The sequence below is a fragment of the Ambystoma mexicanum genome, chromosome 2p (genome assembly GCF_040938575.1).
Source record: "Ambystoma mexicanum isolate Mex_15411 chromosome 2p, UKY_AmexF1_1, whole genome shotgun sequence".
In the NCBI taxonomy this organism is placed as follows: domain Eukaryota; kingdom Metazoa; phylum Chordata; class Amphibia; order Caudata; family Ambystomatidae; genus Ambystoma; species Ambystoma mexicanum.
The window spans coordinates 335498439-335525901 of record NC_090923.1 but is presented as its reverse complement, the minus strand read 5'-3'; the positions used below and the strand labels follow the sequence as shown (position 1 = coordinate 335525901).

General features: G+C 48.3%; 1 protein-coding gene across 3 annotated transcripts in view; it reads left to right on the top strand.

Moving 5' to 3' along the window:
- The window catches only part of TASOR (transcription activation suppressor), a 1979545-nt gene that overhangs the window by 464187 nt on the left and 1487895 nt on the right, over positions 1-27463 (top strand). For all 3 annotated transcript variants that reach the window (XM_069643664.1, XM_069643665.1, XM_069643666.1), the window contains exon 10: positions 26465-26568. In XM_069643664.1, coding sequence (XP_069499765.1) covers positions 26465-26568 — 104 coding nt within the window. The remainder of the gene's footprint in view (positions 1-26464; positions 26569-27463) is intronic.

The following is a 27463-nucleotide window of genomic DNA, read 5'->3' as shown; positions in this document are numbered from 1 at the left end:
TTGGCAGCAAGACTGATGAGAGCCTTTAGAGGTTTCAGACTTCCAAAGCAGCTGAAAAATCTTTGTGCGCAGCTGTGCGTCAACCTCTGCCTTTTCGTCCTAGGGGACAGCAGTGGAGGGGTTCCTTTCGTTACTACTCCTCCTTTGGTAGAGCGAGAGGAGCGGCCAGTCAAAGGGGACACCATTAATTTCCTCGCGGTGGACGGGGATGTGGTGCCAACGCCGCTGAAGCAGCTGTCTCTTTGCCCTCAGGCGCTGCCACAGCCGCTCCGAAACAGCTTTGAGGCCAGGTCTCATTGTTCGCCGGTTGGGGGCAGACTGTGTCAGCATCTCGAAGAGTGGCGAGCCATTACTTTAGATGAGTGGGTTCTGGAAACAATAGCCCACAGCTACTGCCTACCCTTCTAAATCGGCCTCACGACAATCCACCACCGAAACTCTTTGAAGATTCCGGATCCGCTCCTTGTACGGGTAATCTTGACCCTCCTGGAGACAGGCGCTATAGAACTAGTGCCTGTGGCTAAGGGGAGCAAGGGCTGGTATTCCCCATATTTTTTGATTTCCAAGAAAGACTGAGGAGTGAGACCCATCTTGGACTTGCATAGCTTGAACAAGTTCCTCAGGAAGGACAAGTTCAAGATGGTCACTCTTTCTCAGGTCCTTAAGGCCCTTTGACTTCAGGATTGGTTGGTGTCATTGGACCTACAGGATGCTTATTTTAATGTGCCGATCCATCCAAAGCACAGAAAATACCTGAGGTTTGCCGTTGGTAGCTCGCACTTTTAATTTCGGGTTCTGCCATTCGGGTTGACCTCCGCCCTGAGGGTCTTCACCAAGCTCATGGTGGTGGTGGCAGCATATCTCAGGAGAGGAGGGGGTTCACATCTACCCCTACATGGACGACTGGCTGATCCGAGCGCCTTCTCCCGAACAGGCCTTGGATCATCTCAGCCTCACCTGCCACTCACTTCACAAGCTGGGCTTCTCCCTCAATTTTAAGAAGTCGCATATGACACCTTCCCAACAGCTCCAGTACATCCGGCTGTGTTGGACACATCTTGGGCAAGGTGAGGGCTCATCACGTTGACCAAATGGTCGACAAATTTCGACATGCCCAGAGTCTCCCGGCTTGTGAATTCTTAAGGTTGCTCGGCATCACAGCATCCTGCATGTTTCTGGTGCCAGAGACCAGACTGCGGATGAGATCCCTTCAATGGGCTCTCAGGACGCAGTGGTACCAATTGGGAATCTGATGAAGGGAGAGCCATTTTGGCAACCGTGGCCAGAAGCGACAGTCACGGATGCTTCCCTCACAGGATGGTGAGCTCATGCCAACGAGCTGACCCCCAGCGGTCGTTGGTCTCCATCAGAGTCAAGACTTCACATCAATCTTTTGGAGCGGAGGACCATCAGGCTAGCCCTGAAGGCTTTTCTGCCGTTCGTACGCAGGAAGAGTGTCTTGATCATGACGGACAACAATGGCCATGCATTACCTCAACAAAAAGGGGGGTGTAGGGTCGCTCCCGCTGTGCAGGGAGGCAATGCAGCTCTGGTTCTGGGAAATACAGCAGGGAATCTCACTCTCGGCAGTTCATCTGACCGGAAAGGAGAATGCGGTGGCGGACGCTCTGAGCAGGCAGAGTGCGGTCTCCCACGAGTGGGCGTTGGCTCAGGAAGTCCTTCAGGAGATCTTCGCCCCTTAGGTGGATCTGTTCGCGACCAGTGCCAACCGGTAGTGCGAGACATATTGCTCAAGGGAATTTCCTCTGAAAGGAGCTTTAGGGGACGCGTTCTTCGTGGACTGGTCATTCCCCCTTCTGTACGCGTTTCCTCCGGTCCCTGTCATTCCTCAGGTTCTAAGGAGGTTGCAGAGCTTAGAGTCCCACATGATCCTAATTGCTCCAGATTGGGCCAGGAGAGCGTGGTACACAGACTTTCTGGAAATGTCCATCTGTCTTCCACACAGAGGATCTTCTCTCGCACGGTGGGTCGTTCTCTCCATCCAGAAGTCAAGGCTTTCAGCCTTCAAGCATGGTTTCTGAAAGGTGGAGATGTAAGGATTGGGCCCTCCTGGATGACGTGATGGAGGTGTTGCTTTCGGCCAGGCGTCCGGCAACCAAATCCCTGTACGGTTGCCATTGGCGTAAGTTTTGCGGCTGGTGCAGAGGTAACAATGTTGATCCTTTTCAGTGTTCCATTCACATGGTTCGTTCTTGCTTGCTTTCTTTGGCTCACAAGAGTCTTCAAGTGGGTACCATTGCACAAGGCTATGTGCATTCATAGAGGCTTGGTGTGCGGTTACGGCACACATTGTGGAGGGAAAAACATGAATTGAGGCTATGGGCGCCGTGCGGCCTACTTATAACATCCCATGACATCACCCTCGACGGAGGCCTTCGAGGGATATCGACCCGACGCCATCGAGGCAGGACAATCGCTGCCGAAAAATTTCCAAAGCAGCACAGCTGTGGACATTACATGTCAAAGATGTGTATTACGTTGGATGAACATCCAGTCGAAAGAACGTTACCAGTTGGTAAGTAACTTGTTCATCTAGGGAATCTTGTTGGCTGTCAAGAGATTTTCGGGAGATGTATCAGGGAGAAAACCTCATGCAGGTCTTTTTGGGGAACTGGGTTATCGTGCTTGTATAATTATGTATAAAAAGAGGTAAAGGTCTCGTTAATCATTAATTGGGATCTCCATGGGACCCGCACTTGTACAGCATTGTGGTTTGGGGTGTTCCCATTTACAGAGCCATGCCAGTATTTTCCCAGGCCTATATACCCTTCTGCGTTAGCTCAGTTCATCTGGGAGGTGTAATCAAATTTGGCCAGTCTATCTCGGGCATCGTGGCACCTGGAGTGTGCCTCTGTCAATTGTCTTTCCAGTTGTTGCTGGCCTGGGTGTTGGGGATTGTAGCATTTTTAATTCCTCCTCTGTGGACTCTAGGAGCTTCTTCTGAATGCCCCCAGCACTGGCTACGACTTCCCCTCTAATCACCACTTTCATAGTTTCACAAATGATTCCCCAACTGCTCACACTCACGACATTGTGTTCAAGGAAATTTAATAAAGAGTCTGATAGTGTCTTCTTAAGGCCATGTCATTTTGGGTCCCTGTGGGGAGGCACCATGTCGGGATAGGTGGTCTAGGATATGCCATGAACCACTCAATTACTAGCGGGGAGTGGTCCGACATTGTGCGACCCAGATATTCTGCGCTGGTGAGCTCTGCAAGGTGCACCGTAAAGTAATGGATCCGTGTGTGCAGTTTTTGGGGGGATGATTAATGAGTAACTTCTATTGTCGGGGTGTATTTCCCTCCAAATGTCTACCAGGTCAAGGTTTGTTAGCATCTTAGTGAAGGCTGTAGAGGCTGGGGAGGGACTGGCATTTGATTTAGTCAATCTGTCCATTGCAGTGTTTCTAACACAGCTAAAATCCCCTCCATAAAATGAAGCCCTCCTTCTGGCTGTTACAAGCTTGCTTAGTGTACACATGAGCTTCTATTATGTGATTTCGGAAGTATGAGTATATTATACAAATGTCCCTATGTTGAAGGTACCTTTTGACGATTACGTATCTACCCTGAACTGTCAAGCCAGGTGAGCACTCCTCTGGGGAAATTATAATAGGTAGCCCTGCATCCCATTCCACCCCAGCGGCCCAGCAGCGCCTCTTGTCCTTCAGGGAGTAGATGTGTCTCCTGGAGTAATACTATTGATATATTTTTGCGTTGTATATAGGATTTCACCCTGATTTTCCAGAGATAGGAGCCCATGCCCTAAACGTTCCAGATCATTACTTTTAAGGTGGTCATCTTTGCTTTGTGTCAGCTGGCCCTCACATGGCCGAAGTGACTCATCTCGTGTTACAAGGCAGTTGCGATGTGTCTATTAGCCACTTGCCATTCTTGTAGGAGATCTGCCCAGGTTTCAGTGTTTCCATATTTTTAAGCTTGGATATTGCAGACGCCCCCTAGTAGGATCCCCAACGCCCAGTTCATTTGCCAGGTAGGTCCCCTTAAGAGTCGTGTTGTATGGATTTTGTAGGAAGGGAACAACAAAGAACTGAACAGTAACTGAACTAGAGCTTGATGCTCAACCACAGAGTTGTCCAGGCGAACCTGTATCTTCAAGGCCTGGTCTGGCCATTGTGTACTAGGTGCAGGGTTCCGCAACTTTGGGAGGGTGGTGAAGACTGACAGTGGGTGGCTGGATTCTGCTCCCACTGATGGTGTGGGACTTTAGCAGCAGCAATTGTTCACGTTTCACAAGTGACTAGGGGCATGGGGTGTCGGACGGTAGTGGTGCATCTCATCCAAGGTGGGTGGGGGGGCTGCTTATGAGCTCAGAGTTGGTTATTTCCCAGCTTGTGTGTTCCGTGAGCACCTTGGCACGCTTGTTGTGCGTCTTGTTTATCATGGGTCTGCATCGTTTTGTTGGACAGGTTGTTGTGGTCCATCCACATGGCCGCGGCCTCTGAGCTATCCAGGAATTGTGCTCTGCCTTTATAAAGGACTGAGTCTTGCAGGATATAGGAGTATGTACTTGAGTCTCAGTTGTCTTAATCTTGCTTTTGTAGGCATGAATGAGTTCCTGGCAGTTTAGACTGTTGGTGTATAGTCCGGGTAAATGGCTATCCTTGCATTGCCTCGCGTTATTTCTCCCTGTCTCTAGAGTACTGTAGGATAACTTCCCTGTCACAAAAGTTGACAATCCTGGCAATCATTGCTCGAGGATGCGACCCAGGGAGTGGGGGCTTTATTTGGAGATATCAGTGAGCCCTTTCAATAGCAAATACCTGCAAGAGCTTTCCTGACCCAATCTCTTGAAGCAGTAGGTTTTCCATGTCAGGCGTAGGGTATACCAATTACCCGCACATTGTTTCTTCGCGACCTGCGCTTTGCATCTTCTGCACCCAGTTCCAATATGGTGTTCCGTTTTTCGAGTTCCTTGACCCTCATTTCTAGGTCCTTGGTGGAGTCTGACGTTTTTTTCAGGTGCGTTTCAGCTGATGTGACTCTTTCCGCTAGCTGTCTGACATCTTGCCATAGAAGTTGTATAATGATTTCGAATGGATTGTGTCCTCCAACGTAGTCCAAATCTTTGAAATTAATGTCCACATCTGTGTAGTTCGGAAACTTTTTCAGCAGAGGGCGACCTGCGTCGATTATGTCTGGTCGATGTCCCTCGAAGGCCTCCATCGAGGGCGACGTCACCGGATGTTATAAATAGGACGCACAGCACCCGTAGCCTCAGTTCCGTTTTTTCCACAAACGTGTTTGTTTCTGAGACTTTGCCCGCCCCGTGTTTTACCTTTTGAAGATGTCTTCTTCAACCCCTACGACTCTGCGGTCTGGCTTCAAGACTTGCCGAGACTGCAAGTCTAAAATGTCGATCACTGACCTGCATCGCATTTGTTTGTGGTGCTTGGGCGAGAGTCACGACACCGACGACTGTTCTAAATGCCATTCGCTGACTGCTAAGGGCTTGCGGGAGCGTAAGGGAAAGCTTCAGGTAGGTAGGGGTGCTAAACCCAGTAAGTCGAAACGTACTTCCAAGTCCAAGGGTATGTCCACCTACGATTCGAGGGGCGACTCCATGTCGGAATGATGCTCAGGGGTCTCGGTCCCAGAGTGGTTCCCGCCATTCGTCGTCCTCATCTCTGCATTCAAGGAAGCGCAGTCACCGGTCGCCTTTCCCTTCTTCCTCGGAGGATGGTGCCTCGAGGAAAGTGGCTTGCCCAACGAAGTCCTTGACTCCGGAGGAATGGGCTGCCTTTAGGCAGCAGATGTTGGCACCTTTTCAATTGCAGGGCACAGTTCTGTGCGTGCCGTCTCACGAAGCCGGCAAGAAACGGTCTCGAACCGTGGCTCGCACTCCTTCATGCTTGGGTCCTCGGTGCGATCCTCATCGGGAATCTTCGAGGTCTCATTAGGCCAAGGCTCAGGATGGTCGCAACAGATGTGCTTCCAGGTCTCGGTCCTCGTCCCCGACGAGACCGCAGAATCCTGCTAAGGGCTCGAAGTCTGCGTCGACTCAGTCAGCGCTGTGTCCGTCGGAAACGGACGTGGAAGCAGTGCCTTCACATCAGCCCTCATCGCCGTCGGCACCCTTGTCGATGCCGAAGCCATCGGCGCTCTCCACGACTTTGGGGCTTTTGGCCGAAATGTACCTTCGGAGATCCCTGACGTTGTGGATCCTCCTAGAAAGGCTACTTCCAAGTCTCTTAGGCCGGTGGTGGACTCCAGACCCTCTTCTGTCCCGAGGCAGGGTTTTTACCTTCCTCTGTATGACATTTATGAGGAGGAGGAAAGGTCAGACTTTGATGTGGACCATATTGAGGGTGATGAGGCTCTTGTCTTTTCTGGAGACAGTCATTTGGAAGAGTTGAGGCAAACTCTTCATGATGCCAGTGGTTTGGAAACTTCTCCGGAAGTGGAATGTGACAGGCCTGAGCCTGGGGCTCATGCGGAGTCGTCCTACAGGAGAATCATGGCTAGGGTCACAGAGTATCTGGGCTGGTCCAGTACTCCTGAAGCTTTTGTGCAAGATGATCTAATGGACATTTTAGATCAAGGTCCGTCCTCTGACCCTGATAACTTCATCTCACTTTACAGAAAAGGGTGGCGTCTGCTTGGCAGTCATCGGAATCTCTTCCTGCTGTTAACAAATCATTGACCAAAAAATACTCCCCCTTTCAGTAGCCATCCCAGCTACTTATCTTCTCATCCCAATCCCGAGAGTTTGGTGTTCAGGTGCTACGGCCACCTTGAGGCAGGCGGCGTACCCTACCATCCCTCCGGATAGGGACGACAAACGCTTCGATGGTTGGGCACGCAAGGTGTTTTCTGCGGGGAGTATGGCGCTGAAATCAGCAGATTTGCGTGGTTTGAGAAGTCTGCTTTTGCCCCGGATGTGCAAGCCCGTCTTTTGAACATGCCCCTTGATGGCACAGATTTGTTTGGCATTTGTTTGGCAACTCCACATCAATCTGTTAGAGCTGAGGGCCATCAGGCTAGCCCTGAAAGCTTTTCTGCCATCTGCGCGGGGGAAGTGTGTCCTGATCATGACGTACAACAGTGGCCATGTATTACCTCAACAAAAAAAGGGGGGGGCGGTAGGGTCACTCCCGTTGTACAGACAGGCAATGCAGCTCTGGTTCTGGGCCATCCAGCAGGGAATTTTGATCTCGGCAGTTCATCTGGCCGGAGACGAAAATGCGGCGGCGGACGCTCTGAGCAGGCATAGCACGGGCTCTCACGAGTGGGAGTTGGCTCCGGAAGTCTTTCTGGAGATCTTCGCCCTTTGGGGAACCCCACAAGTGGATCTCTTTGGCACCAGTGCCAACCTGAAGTGCGAGAGATTCTGCTCAAGAGAATTTTCTCCGAGAGGAGCCTTAGGAGACACATTCGTAGTGGATTGGTCATTCCCACTGCTGTATGAGTTTCCTCCAGTCCTTGTCATTCCTCAAATGTTGCAGAGGTTACAGAGGTTCAGTTCCCACGTGATCTTCATTGCTCCGGAGGGACGAGTGCAGGGCCCCTATAGGTACAAGAACCCGATTCTCTTGTGGGTCCAGTGGAGTTGTAGGGGCCTGCTGTTGGCCTGTGATTTCGACTTCCGCTGGGGTACTATTTTTGGCCAGGACCATGAATGATTCCATGTTCATTGGTTTGTTCTTGCTCTTGGTGGGTGAAATTATATGGAGTATTCGTGTGAGGGATACAGCGGCCTATACCACTGATAGGATGGTTTTGTAACACCTGTGGTATGCTACCAGGTGCTACTCCGTCTGGTGTTAGCGTAGTGATCCTGCATGCACCGCTGTAGGGTGGTGTCAGTGTGCGATAGGTGGGCCCCCAGGTGGATGTGGTCTCTGGGTGGTGAGGGGATCTGCAGACTGGTATTCCTTTTTCCAGAGGTCTAGGAGTCTTGTGCGGGTTACCAGCATAGTAGAGCTCAATGTAGGGTCAAAGGTTCCAAGTCTGCAGGCTTTCACTGTTCATGTTTACAATTTGTATACCCGCGTGTTTGCTGGTGACATCAGCATACCAACTGGACAGGTAAGTGTGCCGGTGGATCTGTATTGCAGGGACCGGGTTGTATCACATTTCCCAGGTCTCCCAATCGGTGTCTGCGGGGCACAGATGTTGCATGGTCTGGAACCATAAGCAGGGGCTCAGTCTGCACCCTGCAGTTAGTGCTTAGGAGGTGTTGGGGGGAACATGCGTTCCTCTTGGGGCTCCCATGTGCTGGTCCAAGCCCTCCCCACGTCTACTTGGTGCCACAACCGACCCCGCAGGGATCCGTTTAAGTTTGTGGCCCTGGGTGCTGCAGCAGTCTGAAAGCCACTCGCCACGTTGTTTTCAAGATGAGGGACGCAGCTCCTGTGTCCCTCTAGTCAGATCGCAGTCTGCTCATAGTGGGGGTGGGATTCCAGGTAATTTTTCACCTCTGGGCCGCCAGGCGCAAGGAGGAGGATCCGCCTTGCACAGAGCGGTTCTCCATTAGGCGGTGCAGGCACTCTGGTCTCCCTTGATGTTTCGGCATCAGGGTTGGGCCGCAGGGGGCCACCCCAGGTCGCAGCAGCACTTCTCATGCAGTGGTCGTGGTGCGCCGCTGCAGGGGACAACCAGTATCCCGTGGGAGGAGAGCTGCCCTTTTAACCTTGTGGTGCCGGCATCCTTCACAGGCTGCGTTGAAGCTGTCCCTCAAACGTGGTGACCAAATATTCAGTCCTTCTCTTCCTATACATTGTTGCCAGTCCCGCCTGATGGATTGTCAAAGTCCTTTGTTCTTATTAGGTTGGTCTTCATGCATCCTCAGGGACACCTCAAACCAGTAATAGCACAGTCAGTAATCCTCATGTCTTCTGTGCTCTTCTTCATCCTGGTACTTTCTGTTTTGGCTGTGTTGTATAGTGCTTTGGATGGATGTATGGGCCTGGTGATGTAAGAAGAAATGTTGTGGTTTGAGTGAGAGAATGTTGCTGTATGAGTGGGAGAGTGTTTAGGTTCCAAGCTCAGGCAGCAGTTGGAGAGGCACTGTCTGGGTGATGGGAGCCAGTGGTTCATACTGAGTTAGCTTGATGTAACTTATGAAACTGAATAAAGTAACTTGATGACAACCTACCTGAAGAGCTTGAGGATCTTGCTTTACTTCACTGGCGACGAGTATGGGATACGAACCCACGCGTGCACAGCACAATGGATGGAGAAGACCCACAGTATAGACTGATTACCCAGGGTGGAGTAAAGGGGGATCTTTTCCCCTTTAGTTGTCCCAGGGCAAAGAAAGCAAGGAAAGGGGAGGTGTGCAGAAGCAAGGGGTAGTATATCGCCTTTGGAAGTGCCAATTCAAGGGTACTTTCACGCATGAAGAAGGGCCAGGCCAGGCCAAAGGAGTAGTGTAGAGCTGTCCAGAGATGGAGGAGGGCAACTCCCACTACGAAGGCCATGGCGATTGAGATGACAGCTTGAACAGAAGTACATAGAGTTCAGGATTAGGAGAAATGATCCTGTGCTAGGATCTGCCTTCAGGGCAGAGAAGCGGTGTCTCATCAGTGTAGAAGAGCAAGCGCAAAGGACTGATCGAAAAAGGTCTATACTGCACTCATGAAGAAAGCAGCTGTCCAACAGGTGAAAGTGATATACAACCGAGCAGTGCAAACTGGTGAGAAGAGGCTGCTGAGTTATGCGGCCTGGTGAGTAATACAGCCGAGAGGTGAGCAAGGGCTGAGATGGATGCCCTGGTAATGTGAGAGGAAGCCATTAGTAGCAGAAAGCTCTGCGGGGCTATGGAGTGCATCCTAGAATGACGTCCAAGGCATAAATACATTTTCAAAAATTGATTTGCAGATTTTGCTAATTACATTTATTTTGATTAGCAAATGACCTAATTTGATTAGCAATTTTGTACTAATATTGTATGCCACCAGAATTAGCTGTACCCCAAGATATAGAATTAGCAAGAATGCAGAAATGTCTATGTACCTCTGAAGTATAACATAAGTGCAATGTCTGTAAAATGTAAAGGTTTGCTGCAAGATATTTTTAGAATAAAACGTTGGGCTAGGCTTACCTCTCAGGCCCGTTGTCATCAAATGGGAATGTCCTCTCTGCCTAATCTTCCGCTACACTGCAGACCAATTCCTACAAAATAGGCAAAAAGCAACCCATTTACCGGCTACCCACAATAATGCACTCATTCGGGGGGGGGATGGGCTCGAGAATCGACAGCCGAACAAAAACAGCCGAACAAATGCCAGCGTACGCAGCCACTTGCCAACACCCAGCCCAGCAATCTGGGACAGAGGCCTTTCGCCTTTACAAACAAGTGAGGCCTCAGGCCTCGGGAGGGAGGGCCAGCAACTGCCCCCATGGTTCCAGTACGCAAACTGGCCAGTGTAAAGCTTACTACTGGCTCTGGCTGCTTGCCTTGTGATAAATTCCCATCAGAATGTAGCCACAAAACACAGTTGGATTCCCTTCCCTAGTCTCATTTTCTTTGGGGGACCTCAAATGACCTCAGACTATAATGTTGAGTGAGGTGCAGGGACTATAGGGAGTCAGAAAGTAAGGTTAGGAACTTTCAACTTTCTCTAACTTTTCCTCATACTTTTGCAATGATTCTCTTGCACTGTCAATAACAGGAGGAGGCACTTAACCCAAACTAAGTTGTAACCCTGATTGCCTTTATCTTGCATCTGTCCTACCGTTTGTGTCCAGGGAATGGTGACTGCAAAAAGCGAAGGGAGTAATCTGTCACTGCTTTTCAGTGGGACCTGATTCTGAAAACCCACTCACGCTACTTAAGTCCGATTAAATGGCCATGAAGACCTTTAGGGGGAGAATTACTGCTGACCAAATAAAATGTATTAAAACAATCAACAGACCGTCCAGCTATAGATGCTTTAGAAGCCTGCAATCCTTGATTGCTACCGACATACAGGAAGTCTGATTTTCTGATAGATTCTATATAGAAATCAGATAAACTCATTAAACTGTTAATTAGAAAATACAGCAATTGCCCTTGCAGGAAAATGGTATACTAATTGATCTGCATTGGGAAGAAGAAATATTTCTAGTGCTTCCCTAAAGACCAAGCAGCCTGACAACTTGTAGGAAGTCTATTCCATACATTTGTGCAGGCTGTGTTAGTACGGCGGGTGCTGGGTGTTAGAGAGCAGCTGCTCTCTAACACCCAGCACCTGCTGTAATAACGCTGCCTAATGCTCGTAGAATTAGGTTGGGTGCTTGCATACCTGCCTAACCTCCGGGTGTTCCCCGGAGACTCAGGCATTTTAACCATTTCTCCGGGTCTCCGGGAAAGACCCTGGAATCTCAGGAATTTTGGTGGGGGACAGCTTTCACCGATTGCTTTTTTGTTTTGTTTGTTATGCTTGCAAGACTGCGCCACCGCGGCTCCCTGCCTGAGTGTGGCTTCATCTCTGCAACAATGACTGCAACGCTTCCAGCACAAAAGAATGCAGGTGAAGCAAAATAACGCGCATTTATTTTGCTTCACCTTTCATTCTTTTTTGCTGCCTTTCAATGCGAACGCGTGTTTCTTTTGCTTTTGTTCTTTTTGCCCAGGTTTGGGTCGACTCAGCCCCACTGAACCACAGCCATCAGGTTTGCAGGCTGGACAACTCACTGCACTACATAAATGTCCAATTTCGGTACTGCAAAATTCAGGGAAAACCTTTGTATTGGTTCTTGGAGTTTACATGTGCACATTTTAAAGTGTTGATTTTATGGAAGACGAATGCCTTTTGTCCAATGCAATTTGGGTGGTTGTGAAAAGGCAATTTAATGAAATATGCATATTTCAATTTGAAACGCAAATTTCTGACATCACAATACAACAGAGTTTACCTTTTTGACATGTGCTCGGAGCCAGGTGAAAATGGCCGGGGTTTTTTGTGACTGTGGGCAGGGCATAAAACTCAGGAATTTTGATTTTCAAATGTAGGCAAGTATGGGTGCTGGGTGTTTAGCGCCTGCTCTCTAACACCCAGCACCAGCCGTAATAACGCAGCCTGCTGCTTGCAGAAGAGGCCTTCTACGAGCAGCAGGCTGCGTTATTACGGCAGGTGCTGGGTGTAAGTGGCTGAGAATAATATTTCTTTTACACCCAACAGATTAATTGATTAAAAGGGCCCGGCTCTTAGGGAGAATTCTCTGTTTAGGCTGAATTTCCTAACCTAGTGAGTTCCCCAGCAGCTTTGCTGGATTTTTGGGGTTTATTTTTTTCTCCTGCCAAGAGTGAGACTCTTACCCTCACTCTTGGACATGATTTGAGTGTATTCCTTTGACTCTAGATGTGTTGAATGGGCTATGGGGTCTTTTACTCCATAGGGCTTCATGTGTTTGTGATGTGTGTTACACAGCACCCTCAGTGCAGTAGCACATGGGTGTCATAGTGACCCCCCCAGTATAGACTCCATACCCTGGGACTGACTACTGTCTCCCAGGGCATGTAAAGTCACCATTGACTTTACTAGTCTTGAATTCTGAACAGAACCAGTACAAACCATCATATTGTGGACGTACTGGCCGAGGCAATTCGATTGCCCCGGGGTCTGTTAGTCGAGGGGGCATGTCTCCGTCCCGCCTGATCGAGTTTTGGCTGGTGGCAGTGGATACTACTTTTTATATTCAACCGCGAATATTTCTCTATGGGATTTTCCCATTGTTCGAGGCTACTATCTTTATTTAATTACGATAGCCTCGAACATACCGCTGGTTTATTTAATTATTAATTCTCCGGTTGGTATTTTTTGCCAAAACTCGGTTCTAAAATGGCGTTTGTGTTCTCTTGTGACTCCAACCCAAGTCGAGCCCTTTGTTCCACTTTTTTGGCGGGCTTCTCCACAGAAGCCCTCCAAAGTGGTGCACTCTGTCTGGGGTACTTAGGATGGGTGGAGGGGGATTTAGGCACCCTGGACTGAATTGCCTAGGCAACTCAAGTTACACTCCGTCCTGATTGGCCCAAGTGGAGAGCCGGCCGGCTCACCTCTTAGCAAGTTTTATTGAGAGCCAGGCTGAGTGAATAGGGGTTTTCTGCATAAAAGCAGGGCTTTGGGGACTGGAACTTCAGAAGTCGCCACAGGACCTAAAAATCCGACGAGGGAAAAGCTGAGCCGACCTGCTACGACGACACCACCGGTGGAGCCCTGCTGAACCGTCTCACCACTTTTCCCAACGACAGAAAAGATCTCCCGCTGGAGAGTCTTCTTCCTTTGACTGGTGGGGATAACCAGTTTCACCGTCTTTTCGCCTTCCCGACGCATCTCGTGGCCGCCTTGCCCGTGCCAAGCACCCCGGCAACTGGAATACCACGTTTTACCACGACCGCGAAATAAAGGGTAATACCTTTAACCGGAAAACTCTGCGGCTGGTTTCTTCCCTGGCAGTGCAACAACCTTCATCTTTCCTCCAAGTCGAGATCTTCTCTTCCTCTGGACGACGCCGAGACTTGCACCCGCTGCCAGGAACTGCCACCGCTGGAGGATCCTTCCCACTTAAGGTACCGTGTTCCACCTGGCTTTCCTTGCCACCGACTGTACGGGGTAGATTTAGCCCCCGGCTTTCGAACCTGGGTTAGCCTGCTTTTCTGAGCCTCTCTAAACTCTTTTTGAACTCTCTGCAAGACTTTCAAAGCCTAGTGTAACTGTTTGATCTTGGGCGCATTTGTGCTCTGCTCTCTCTGAGAGGGTCCAGCCTATGGACTTTGGCTCACCAGTGACTTTTGCTCTTCTGCCTTGCTAAAAGTGTTCCTAAATCTTAGAGTGGTGTATCTTCACATATTCTGTCTTTTTTTCCCTCCCTTTTTCATGAACCTATTGGAGTGCCATCTATAGTTAAGCTCTCACCTCTGTCTGGAAATAAGTGGTGTTAACTAAGACTTGTCTGATAAGGAATAAGGGTTGTATATATCATAATAGTAACTGTGTTTAGAGTGTTTTACAATAAGAGTGCTGGAGTGTTTCAAACAGTGCGTTTTTAAATAAATAATTATATACTTAGACACAATAGCACAAGCAAACACTGACCAGAGCTTTGGTATCAGAGTGCCTACTGTGTATACTTTGCATACTGCCTAACTCTTCTTGAGGGAAGTCTGACTGCTCAGCCACAGCTACCTGGTAAATCTGGGTGGTACAGACTGCTACCAAGTGGGTTTACTGCCAACACCTGTAGTCCTAAATCTTTTGCAGTGTTCCCAAAGGGAACTGCACAGGTTTATGCCTAACAGCTCCCCAAACCAAACCTCCTTACCTCTTCAAGTTGAAGCCGGAGTCGAGTGTGAGAGGGGGGGGCGGAGATCCTCCTCTCACGTCTGGATGACGCAGCACCCGGGCTGGGCTCACATTGATGCAATGTTTTGAGCCTAGCCTGGGTGCTTCTGCCTGCCTCGCCTGCAGTGCAGGCTGTGCACAGAGGCAGGCAGTAAAGGAACAATCCTTTTTTTTCCTGGAAATTCATATTGCAGTAACTGCGACATGAACATTAAAATACACAGCAAACCGGCATAATTATATTGCAAATAGCGATGCGATACCCGTTATTTTATGCCTTGACGTCACTGAAATTGGTGACTTGTGGCGAATGGTGCAATAGAACACTGCCGCTGTCTTCAGGAACAAGTGAATCCTGCCGATTTTCCACTGAGAGAGACGCTGTAGAAGAGTGGCGCTATTAAAAGCCTTGCGTGAGCACAGAGAACCGTTTACGCGCTGGTTGTCAGAAGCTTTACTTTGCGGTTTGATTGTGATGCCTGAAGCAGGAAACTTGCAATGCAGTGGCGAAGTATGAATGAACACGGCAATCAAGAATGACAACTCTTCCATTTGTTTATAAACGTATGGAAATATACATTTTGTGAATGCACCCGCGAGGTTCGCAGAAAACTCGTGAATTCCGTTTGATCTATTGCTGCTGTCACGAGCACTGAGAGGAATGCATTTAAAAAAAATATATATATATATTGTCAGAATTTTCTCGCATTGAGCTGATAAGTATAGAGTATTGCCACATGACAATTGTGATGTTCCTTATACAATTCTACACCGTTTTACCATTCTGCACAACATTTTGCATATTTTCCTGTATATTTGCCTGCTAGGACCCTCTGGACATTACTGATTACATGACAATTAGACACCCCAGCCCGTTCCCCGGATTTCAGCACAAGTCAACATTTGTGGGTTTGTGGCTTGGCAAATCATTGTTCCTTATACAATTCCATACCGTTTCACCAATCTGCAAGAGGTTGAGATCCTGCAACAAAAGGGCGCGATCGAAGTCGTCCCCGTTCTACAGGTAAATAAGGGTATTTATTCAGTGTACTTCCTTGTACACAAAACGGATCTCACTATGCGCCATGTGATAGACTTGCGCCCAGCAAAAAAATTTGTCAAATCACAAAAGTTTCGAATGACAACACTGCAAGAGGTAATCCCTCTACTAACGCAGGGATTGCATGGCAACATTGGACAGGAAAGATACATACTTTCATATTTCAATGCTGCAGCGCACCAAAAATACCTACCTATCAGTTCGAGGTCCTCCCCATCAGCAATGCCTCAGCCCTAAGGTTATTTACAAAGGTGCTGCTGGTAGTAGCGGCTCACCTACGCAGGCAGTCCATTCCAGTCTATCCTTACATCGACGACTGGCTAATAGCAGGGGATTTGTACAGAACATGCCTATCAAACACCCAAGAGACGGTAGATCTACTCTTCAGTCTAGGATTCTCAAACGAGAAGAAATCCAGTCTAGACCCCAGCCAAGTCAATTAATTTCTGGGGGCTCTAGTTGGGACAGAAGACAGGCTCGTCTTCCCCTCCAACGAGAGGGTTCAAAACCTGCTGTTGAAGATGCCTCACTACGTAAAACGTTGCAAGGTGACCATACACACAGCAATGCGACTGTTAGGGATGATGGCCTCCTGCATTTACTTAGTCCCACAAACACGTTTGCACGTGCGCCCCTTGCAAGAGTGGCTCAACAGCAAATGTCAGGCCAGCGGACAATGGGACAATCTAGTGGTTTTCTCGGCAGCCCTCGTTCCCTCTGCAGTGGTCGAGGGGAAAACCTCTTGAAGGGGAAACCCTTCGCCACCCCCATAGTAGAAGCCACTCTCACCACGGACGCATCTCTGACTGGGTGGGGAGCTCACCTCCTTCATCGCACACGCACAGCGTTTGGTCCCCAGCAGTAGCATCCAACCACATAAACCTGTTGGAATTGTTAGCAGTGTTCAAAATCCTAAAAGCTTTCCGAAGACAGTACTGGTCCTCATGGGCACCACTCCCATGTATTACCTGAACGAACAGTGGGGGCACACACTCTCCAGGGTTATCCAAACTGTCTCAGAACATTTGGAAGTGGGCTCTCAAACACAAAATGTTCCTCCTGTCTTAACACGTTCCAGGGGAACTCAATCTACGGGCAGACATGCTCAGCAGAGACTTCCTCTACCCACAGGGAACGAATGGCAGTTACATGAAGGCATCGTCTCCAACGTCTTCGTGGAATGGGGTTTCCCAGAGATCTACCTGTTCGCAACTCTGGAGAATGCTCCATGCCTACATTACGCCTCCAGGTACCCCAGAACCGATACAAGGGGAACAGTCTCTGGATAAAATGGTCAGGGAAATGTGTCTATGCTCCCCTCTTCCCCCCCCCCCACCCAACTCAGCAAGATAGTGCACAGGATGCACCAGGAGCCAGTTACAATGATTCTGGTGGCCCCTATGTAGGCCCGCCAACCGTGGTTCTCCCATCTGATGTCAATGTCAATCTTTCCTCTGATGAAACGGCCTTGCCCATAAAACATGCTCTCACAAGACAGGGAGGGGGGAAACGCTCCATCCATGCACGCAAACTCTCTAATTAGCGAACTGGTTCCTGAAGTTAGAGTTCGGGCACCTCCAACTCCCTCAGAGATGCATGGACATTCTTAAAGAGGCTAGAAAGCCGAACACCAGACATTGCTATTCAAATAAATGGAAACACTTTTTCTGATGTTTGTTAATCTGCTTAGAATCACATGCTGTGCATAGGTCCGACATCCAGTGGTCACTGCGGAGTATTGCATTTTGTTTTTCGTAGTCGAAAAGGGGACGTCGACAAGGCGTGTCTGTAACACTATCCCTATAGTGACGTGCGTTGTACCCACAATCGCTCACGCGTCGAGGTCCCTCAGATTGTTTTTTTCCGCCCAGCTTATGGTCGCCTTACGCGGAGCTCCTAGAGAGACATTGCAAAACACTTACTACGGACGTCGGTCCTTAATTTATACTTATTGTTAAAGATCCCTCCCCTCGACGTTAGCTGTGAAGCTGTTTCTCCGCCGAGCAAGTTTTCGACGGAGGGGAAGAGACGGAGGAGATCCTTCGGCGCTGCCGAACACGTGGCCAGGCCTCGCCGGTCAACATACAGTAGGGAGAGTGGGGGTTCGAACTTTTATCTTCTCGTCGAGAATGTCTTTCTTTCTCCCCTATCTTTCCCTTGGGGTTGTTATCACCAGTTTTTATTGCCTCAGCTATGGAGAGGACACCTTTTAAGTTTTGCCCACGCTGTAGGGGCAAATACACTTGGAAGGACAAACACAAGCTCTGTAATCGTTGCTTGCCCCTCGATCATAAAGAGGACGGCTGCGCGGCCTGTAAGCTCTTGAAACCAAGAACTCTTAAAGAACGGAAAGTTAAGAGGTGGGCGGACTACGCTATGTCGAAGTCAGTTTCCTCACCCGCCGCTGCTGTTACAGAAAGTGACGAGGAGGGTGATAACTCGACGTCCGTTACGGAAGTCATTAACCCCCAGAAGGAGCGCTCGCGCTCCTCGACGTCCATCCCCGGCCCCGACGGGCTCGGCTCACGCCCTGCTTATGGGGATGAACACCCCGGCGACAAGGACGCACACAGACCCCATAGGCCTAAGCACACAACCCACGGCTCTTCTTCGTCGAGGACGAAGGATCCATCAGCGCCGAAGGGGACGCAGGGCACTCCGGCGTCTACCTCAGACCGTAAGGGTCTCAAGCCCCACCCGCAAACGGAGCCGCGACCAGCGATTGGGCTTTCATCTAATACGGGCGCTACCTCAAAAACATCCGACGTAACGCTCCATAGAGCGGCCGTCGAGAAACAACGCGTAACGCAGGCAACGTCGACTCCAGAACCCTCTACTGACGAACTCGTTGTCGAGAGCCTGGCGAGAATTGTTTCCGAAGACAAACGTAAGCGGACGGCGAAACAGCGGTCGAATACCGCACCAAAAGATGTAGAAACGCCGAAAAAGCACAAGAGTAGCCAGGAACTGCCCCCTTCATCTAAGGGCACTTCTGAACTACTGGAGGGCTTTTCTGAGGGCGACGGAAACCTTTCGTTGACGTTGTGGGAGCGTTCTAAGCGTTTGGAAGGTGAAAACACTGATTTCCCCCCTCTAGACTATTCAGGGGTTCCCCATGAGACCTTGAAAGACTCCATTCTTTTATGGAGAAAATGGAAAGGTTTTTGGGTAGCCAAAACCCACCCACACCCAAAAGACCAAGAGAATGGACCCAGGATGACCCTAGGGTCAAGATTCCTAGGCTGTTTCCCCCTTCTACAGACGCATATGACCACACTGAAGAGGAGCAATACCTCCAGGAAGATGAGTGTTTGGGTGGAGAGGAAGAACATGAGGAAGAGGGGTTTGAAGAAGACCCTTACACTAGTGCAGGAGCTTTTGAAGAAGATACAGCTACATCACAGCCCTGGCAATCCCCATCAGTGCAGCCTTGGCAATCCCCATCAGTGCACTCAGACCCGGATGCCTTTCACCCTTCTCCTCCCAAGGACTCACCTATTGGAAACACCTCCCCCATAGATGACCAGCCTTCACTTAATGCACTATTGCGCGAGGCAGCAGCGCATTTTGAAATAGACACAGGGGAGACTCTTCCGGACATAGACTTTGTAGAAAAAGTTATTAAAGAAAAAGCCCCGGTTAGTCAGTCTATTCCGCTCCTGGCTTCTATAAGAAGAAGAATAACTCCTTCCCTTCCCAATCCGGCCTTAGTCAGAGGGGTTAACCCTCGGATAGAAAAGCTCTTCAGCCCTTCGTCCTCTGACCCGTTGTACATCAGGGGACATTCTATTCCGGACTCACTTGTAGTTACTAATACAAGAAAAAGAGCGGGGGTACCACTATCCACTAGTGAGGCACCACCTGACAAAGAGGGCAAGAAGCTCTATGCACTTGGGAAGAGAATCGCGACCTCCGCCGCCTTCTCAACTAGGATTGCAAATAACAATTCCCTACTGGCTAGCTACGCAGATGCACAGTGGAGCAAGCTGCGCAGCGAAGCAGAGGACGCTCCAGAACCCCTGCGTTCACGCCTGCTAGCTATAATCTCAGAGGGAACTCTCGTAAACCAGTGCATCGTAAAGAACTCCTTAGATGCCGCAGAGACGGCTGGCCGTTCCCTGGTTCAGGGAATACTTCTCAAACGCCATGTCTGGCTGCGCAATTCGGGATTTAAGCCGGAAACCCAGGCTTCCCTGATAAATAAGCCCATAGAACAAACACATCTGTTTGGGAAAGCAGTTGATGAGGCCCTAGAACATGCGAAGAAAGAGTTTGATACCATCAAGACTCTTGACCAAATTTCTAGGCCATCTAACAGACGCAGCTATGGCAATAGACGCTCCTTTCGTGGCCAACGCCAGCAGCAAAGCCAACAGCAATTTTTCTCTGCTACCAACTGGCCCTCTAACCAAAGCACCCAGTTCAGTCAAAGAGGCCAACGTCGTGGCAAAGGAAGAGGTCGCGGCTCCAGCCCCAAAGGTCCCACGCCCAATACCAACAAATGACCCGAAGATTCGGGTCCCCTCCCATGCATCACCGGTCGGGGTCCGGCTAACATCGTTCCTTTCAGCATGGGAGAGAATAACGTCAGACCGCTGGGTATTATCCACCATAGCCTACAGATACTGCATCGAATTCAACGGTCCCCCGAAATACAGACCCCCACGGAACCGACGCATGACACCGGAACACCTCACTATTCTTCTTCAAGAAGTAGAAGAGATACTGAAAAAAGAAGCTATAGAGGCTGTCCCCCTATCTCAGGTAACAGAAGGTATTTATTCAGTGTACTTCCTTGTACCCAAAAAGGATTTAACCATGCGCCCTGTATTAGATCTGTGCCCATCGAACAAGTTTGTCAAACCCCAAAAGTTTCGTATGGTGACCTTGCAGGAAGTGATCCCACTGTTATCACAGGGGGATTACATGACAACAATAGACATGAAAGATGCATACTTTCATATTTTAATGTTGCCAGCGCACAGAAAATACCTCAGGTTCAAGATAGAGAACAAACACTACCAGTTCAGAGTACTACCCTTCGGGATAGCATCTGCACCAAGGGTATTCACGAAAGTACTGGCAGTGGCAGCGGCCCACCTGCGCAGGTTATCCATTCCGGTATACCCTTACCTCGACGACTGGCTCATAACAGGGGATTCTTACGAAACCTGCTTCTCCAATACCCAAAAGACCGTAGACCTTTTGTCCCAACTGGGCTTCTCCATCAACGAAAAGAAGTCCAGCTTAGACCCCAGCCAAATCAAACAATTCCTAGGGGCTCTAATTCGAACAAAGGACGGCCTCGTCTTCCCCTCCAACGAGAGGGTCCAAAACATGCTGTTTCAGATCCCCTATTATGTGGCAGGTCGAGAGGTGACGGTACGCAAAGCAATGCGCTTGCTAGGGATGATGGCGTCATGTATTTGGTGTCAGGCCAGCGGACAATGGGACGATCTAGTGGTGGTCTCGCAGGCCTTGGTTCTCTCGCTACGGTGGTGGACAAAGGAAAACCTGTTATTAGGGAAAACTTTTGCCACACCCGCAGTGGAAGCCACTCTAACCACAGACGCATCCCTTACAGGATGGGGGGCTCACCTATCCCATCAGACTGCTCACGGAGTGTGGACTCCGAGCTTAGCATCCAAGCATATAAACCTGCTGGAAATGCTAGCGGTGTTCAAAGCACTGAAAGCCTTTCAGGAACAACGACAAGGAAAGACAGTGATGGTCCTCACAGACAGCACCACAGCCATGCACTACCTCAACAAGCAAGGGGGCACTCACTCTCCAGGACTGTCCAAGCTGTCCCAGAATATATGGAAGTGGGCTCTCAAACACAACATGTTCCTACTATCACAACCTGTACCAGGGGAACTCAATCTGCTAGCAGACAAACTCAGCAGAGACTTCCCCCTGCCCAGAGAGTACGAATGGCAATTGCACGAAGACATCGTCTTAGACGTCTTCACGCAATGGGGATTCCCGGAAATAGACCTGTTCGCAACCCTGGAGAACTCACAATGCCAAAGTTACGCCTCCAGGTACCCCCAGAACCAGTCCAAGGGGAACGGTCTGTCGATTCAATGGTCAGGGAAATTTGTTTACGCCTTTCCCCCGACTCCCCTCCTCAACTAAGTGGTGCACAAGATGCACCAGGAGCAGGTTACCATGATAGTAGTGGCCCCAATGTGGGCCCGGCAGCCATGGTTCGCTCACTTGATGGAGATGTCCCTATCTCCCCCAATGAAACTTCCCTGCCCGTACAACATGCTGTCACAAGACAAGGGCAGGACACTGCATCCATGCCCTCAGACCATGAACTTAGCAGCCTGGCTCCTGAGATCATAGAATTTGGACATTTACATCTCCCACAGAGATGTATGGAAGCCAGAAAACCTAATACTCGCCACTGCTATTCTAGCAAGTGGAAAAGATTTGTCATCTGGTGTAGAGGTAAGAACATCAACCCTGTTGACTGCTCTGCCACTAACATTATTCTGTACTTGACCCATTTACTGGATTCAGGTCTAGTGTTTAATTCCATTAAAGTCCACCTAGCGGCACTTTCTGCATACACCACTTCCCAACTTAGTGTCGTGGTGGAAGATACCAGTTATCAAGGCCTTCATGGAGGGGGTAAAGAGAATACACCCTCCGATAGCTAACCCAGCTCCCGGATGGGACTTAAACGTGGTACTTTCTAGACTCATGGGCACCCCTTTCGAACCCATGCACAAGGCAACTCTTAAATACCTCACTCTTAAGACTGCTTTCCTAATAGCTATCACCTCCATTAGGAGAGTAAGTGAACTACAGGCTCTTTCTGTACTAGACCCCTTCGTAACAGTTCACAAGGATAAGGTGGTTCTACGCACACACCCAAGGTTTGCACCAAAATTCATCTCGAAATTTCATGTAAACCAGTCTATAGAACTACCAACGTTCTTTCAAAACCCTTCCAGCTTGGGAGAAAAAAGTCTGCATACACTAGATGTACGCAGAGCTGTCATGTTCTACATGGAAAGAACCAGACCACTGAGAAGGACTAATCAGTTCTTTGTCTCTGTGGCAGCAGGAAGAGAAGGAGATGCAGTTTCAAAGTCCACTATATCTAGATGGATTGTTCAATGCATCACTCTCTGTTTCTCTCTTGCTAAGAGAGAACTACCCTTCAAGCCAAGAGCACATTCCACTCGAGGCACTGGGGCTTCCATAGCGTTCATTGCAAATGTTCCCCTTGAGTCCATCTGCAAAGCGGCTACCTGGAGTTCTGTGCACACCTTTACAAAACACTACTGTCTAGATGCACACTCTAGATCTGACTCCCAGGTGGGACAGGCAGTATTAAGACATCTTTTCTCTACTGTTCCTTCTCATAACCCACCGCCAACTCCGGGTACTGCTCGCTAGTCTATGCACAGCATGTGATTCTAAGCAGATTAACAAACATCAGAAGACAATGCATTACTTACCGTAAAAGCATTTCTGATGGTTGTATCTGCTTAGATTCACATGCGCCCACCCTTCCTCCCCGCTCGGATGGAAGGAACATAGACATCCTTTTCTATATTTCTCTCTTTTCTGTACTCACTCATGTCTAGAAGGCTCCCTCAGGGCAGAAAAATACAAACAGAGGGACCTCGACGTGTGAGGGATTGTGGGTACAACGCACGTCACTATAGGGATAGTGTTACAGACACGCCTTGTCGACGTCCCCTTTTCGACTACGAAAAACAAAATGCAATACTCCGCAGTGACCACTGGATGTCGGACCTATGCACAGCATGTGAATCTAAGCAGATACAACCATCAGAAATGCTTTTACGGTAAGTAATGCATTGTCATCTGGTGCCATTCTAAGAACATCAATCCCATAGAGTGCTCCAACTCATATTGGTTTATACCCGACTCATCAATTGGACTCAGATACACTACGTCCCAAAAGGAGTTGTGGTGGAAGATCCCAGTGACCAAGGCATTTATGGAAAGGGTTAAAAGACTTCATCCCCCCAATTTCAAGCCCAGCTCCCGGATGGTACCTAAATGTGGTATTAACTAGACTAATGGTATCTCCTTTTGAACCTATTCATAAGGCTAGCCTTAAAGCACTCGCATGCAAGACCGCCTTCCTAGTGGCAGTCACTTCAATAAGAAGAGTCAGTTAATTACAGGCCCTTTCACTTCAAGACCCATTCGTCACAATTCACAAAGATAAGGTGGTTTTGTGCACTCACCCTAGGTTTGCGACAAGATTAATTTCAAAGTTCCTTGGGAACCAATCAGTTGAACTACCCACCTTCTTCCAGAACCCACTAATGTGGCAGAAAGAAGCCTTCACACACTCGAAGTGCGCAGGGCAGTCCTATATTATCTGGAAAAGACCAATCAGTTTTTTGTTTCAGTGGCGGCTGGTAGAGAGGGGGACCCTGTCTCTAAATCGGCCATCTCAAAATGAATTTTAAAATGCATCACACTCTGCTACGCTCTTTCCAAGAGAGATCTGCCCTTTAAGCCTAGAGCACACTCTATTCGGAGCACTGGGGCATCCATAGCATTCATTGCAAATGTTTCTCTTGAGTCCATTTGCAAAGCAGCAACCTGGAGTTCTGTACACACCTTTACAAAACACTAATGCCTGGATACTCATTCTACGTCTGATTCTCAGGTGGGACAAGCGGTGCTAAGACATCTCCTTACTACTGTTCCTTCTCACACCCCACCTCCAACTCTGGGTACTGCTTGCTAGTCTATACACAGCATGTGACTCTAAGCAGATTCACAAGCATCAGAAGACATATATTACTTACCGTAATAGCATTTCTGATGATTGTATCTGCTTAGATTCACATGCGCCCACCCTTACTCACGGCTTGGAGTGGAAGGAACATAGACATCTTACTATTCTCTCTATCTGTACTCACTCATGTTAGTCATAAGGCTCCCTCACGGCAGAAAAAACACAACCAGAGTGACCTCAATGCTTGAGGGATTTTGGGTACACTACACGTCACGTTAGGGATAGTGTTACAAGCATGCCCATGTCGACGTGCCCTTTCGATCCTCTAAAGACAAGATGCAATAATCTGCGATTACCACTAAATGTCGGACTATATGCACAGCATGTGAATCTAAGCAGTTACAAACATCTGAAATGCTATTACGGTAAGTAATGCAGGTCTTACCGGTGCCCCTATTGCCACCCTTTGGTGAAGATTTGTTTTACTGTACTTTGGCTCTGCCAACACTTATTGCAAAGGCCCTCAAAAAGCTACAAACACATTTTACTCACCAGTAAACTCCTTGGACCACCTTTTGGAACAATCTTCACAACTACAGGACCCTTTCCCTAACTATTTTCCAGCTCCCGCAGGGGTTCCTTCACTGCCAATTAACATGATCATGCAAGCCTTTTGTTAGGGGTCCAATCCAGGCTGCTCTAACAAGAGACCTTTGCCTTCTGACATATTCCAAGTGCTTTGTCTGCTTGAGGGGCAGGAAATCCATAAGTGATTTGTCTGCAGGAAGTTGTAGATTGCCCTAGCAGAAACCAAGGTGGTGGAACCCCTTTTCTGGCCTATATTCCCCTCTGGGCTCCTCTAAATCCACCCCATTTCCAGGTCTGATGACTTCCATGGGACCCCAGTGATGAGTAACCTCTTTTGAGACCGTTTATGTCAGGTATGAATTTGAAGAACTGGTTCCACAGGAACCTCCCCAGTAGGATTCCTGTACCCTAGAAGGAAGGTGTTGGGTGTCCTCATGGGAATCAAACAAGCAAATTTGTGCCATAGCTTTTATGGATATAGCCCAGGCCAGACAGCTAATACACATCATGCTTTTTATGGTTGAAGCGCTGCTTGCCAAGCTGACCCAATAAGATATCCAAATGGTGTGGCTTTAGAACAGTGTGATTCTAGTAGCCACCATGTCCTAACCAGACATGGCTTACATCTACGATCTGGAGTGCCACCAGGCTGACTAGTGTATGGAAAAATGATGACTTGAATCGGCGGTGCAGAAAATAAGACACATTTGTTGGAACTTTGTGTTTCGGCAGCTGCCCGGAATGCAGATGTTTGAAACCTGCCTGGCTGCCACCACAGGGCTGGTGCTGGGGGATGTCAGGAGACGGTCCCAGCAAAGTCACTTGAGTGCACTGTTTTTTGCATGGAGTATTTCGAAAGGGAGGCCTGATTAGCAGACCTCACTTTCAGAAACAGAATTACCCTCCGTTTTATTTAATAAAATTCAAAAAAGCTCCTGCTATCCCGCCTTTACACTATGGGATTCTATCATATGAGGAGCAGAGGGAGTAAGATGGTGAGTAGGCCAAGATAGTGTGGCCAGCTACTGAGCACGATTGATACTTTTGTAGCCTAGCAGAATTAACTTGGGCAGCTGTTGTGCATAGAGCGCCATCCAGCATGGTGTTGATGGGTAAAGTTTGGGGAGGATGAAGGTGAGTGGAGAGCATGTGGGTAGCAACGTTGACAACTTTCTCTTGAGGCAGAAGATAATGCTGTAGGCGCAAGCAGTAGTCTTGTTTGCTGCGTTGAAGAGTAGAGATGAACATTTTCATAGTGTGGTGAGTAAGAAATGGACACATTTTTCGATTTTGTGCAGCTTAAAACAAGAGGAGGCAGTGATGGGATGAATTGTTGCAGTCAGCGTTAATTGTCAGAGGACCCCAAAGTTGCAAGCCTTGAGCGAGGGAGGAAGAAGTTAAGATGTGTACGAGAGATGAGAGGAGGGATGGCGGCGTAAGCCTCTAAGACAAATTACTTTCCTGTGGTACTTATTTGACTTTTTGATTTTTTCAATACCTACAACTCCCCTAACTGTCTGCATAGTCCCCTTTCATTCATATGCCTGCAATATCAATGGTCTGGCACTTAAGTTCTGACTGTTGGGGCAGGGAGCATGTGCAAGGGAGGTCCTGTGCAACACATAAGCACATAATGCGTCGGCTTGTTTTATTAATATTGAAATGCTGCTATGCAACATGCAGAAGTGAAAGTTGCATGGTTTGTCTGTTTTTCGTATGTGTAAACTGCAGACACTTGTATAAAGATATGCACCACAATATTTTTCAGAAACGAGAAACTTGATGTTGAAACAGTTATGACCATTGACCAGCTGAAGAAGAAAGTTCCTGCTGTACTGTTCTATAAGGAAACCTATATAGGGTTAAAGGAAGGTAACATTCCTGCTTAGAATTATGCTTCACATGGATGTTTTAATATGTGGCTCCTGCTAGGTGTGATTAGCTAGACTTGAATCTTTGCATACAGATAAATTTGACTATCTAATCTACCTATTACTGTTGTCCCCTTTCCTATTATCGGTGGTATCCATTTACATGCGTTGGGTTTAGTTTGTCCTTTTACATAGTGGGAGGGAATATGGGGAGACAAAGGGGTATAGATTTTAAAAATAGAAATGTGGCCAAAATAAACCTACACACTTGAGTGAACAGATGCAGAGACATGTGGAGGTAAGTAAATGCAGCGATGTAAAGACATGGAACCATATTTTCCGAATTGATTTAGATTTATCACTGTACTGGTTAGTGCTTTATAAATACATTAAAAAGGAAATAGTTTTGATAAAAGATTACATTTGTTGGTTTTGGTGGTTGATTTAAACTGAAATGTGTATACTTTTTTTTAAAACATATTTTACTTGGAAATAACTTGGTGATAAATTTGAATGGAAAAAATCCTTACATATTAATAAAATCATCAAAGAAATGGCGTCCTTTTCAGTGCTCTGAGGTTACATTTCGAACTTCCACTTGGCCCTATACATCTTAGGGTTAAACATCTATAGGGAAATGAGCTTTTGCCGTTTTATCTACACCTGCACTACCTGTTTCACCTGGGTGAACCTACTGGCGAATGCATAGATTTGTTTTATATGGTATTGCGTGATATTACTACCTTCTAGTCTCATTTTTCAGTGTATTCTAAAGGCCTACATAAATAACTGTATTTCGAATGGATAGTGTCCTCCAACGTATTCCTCATCTTAAATGTATTCGCCCAGCTTTGGCTGCTTTGGAAATTTTTTCTTGGCAGAGGGTGCCATGCATC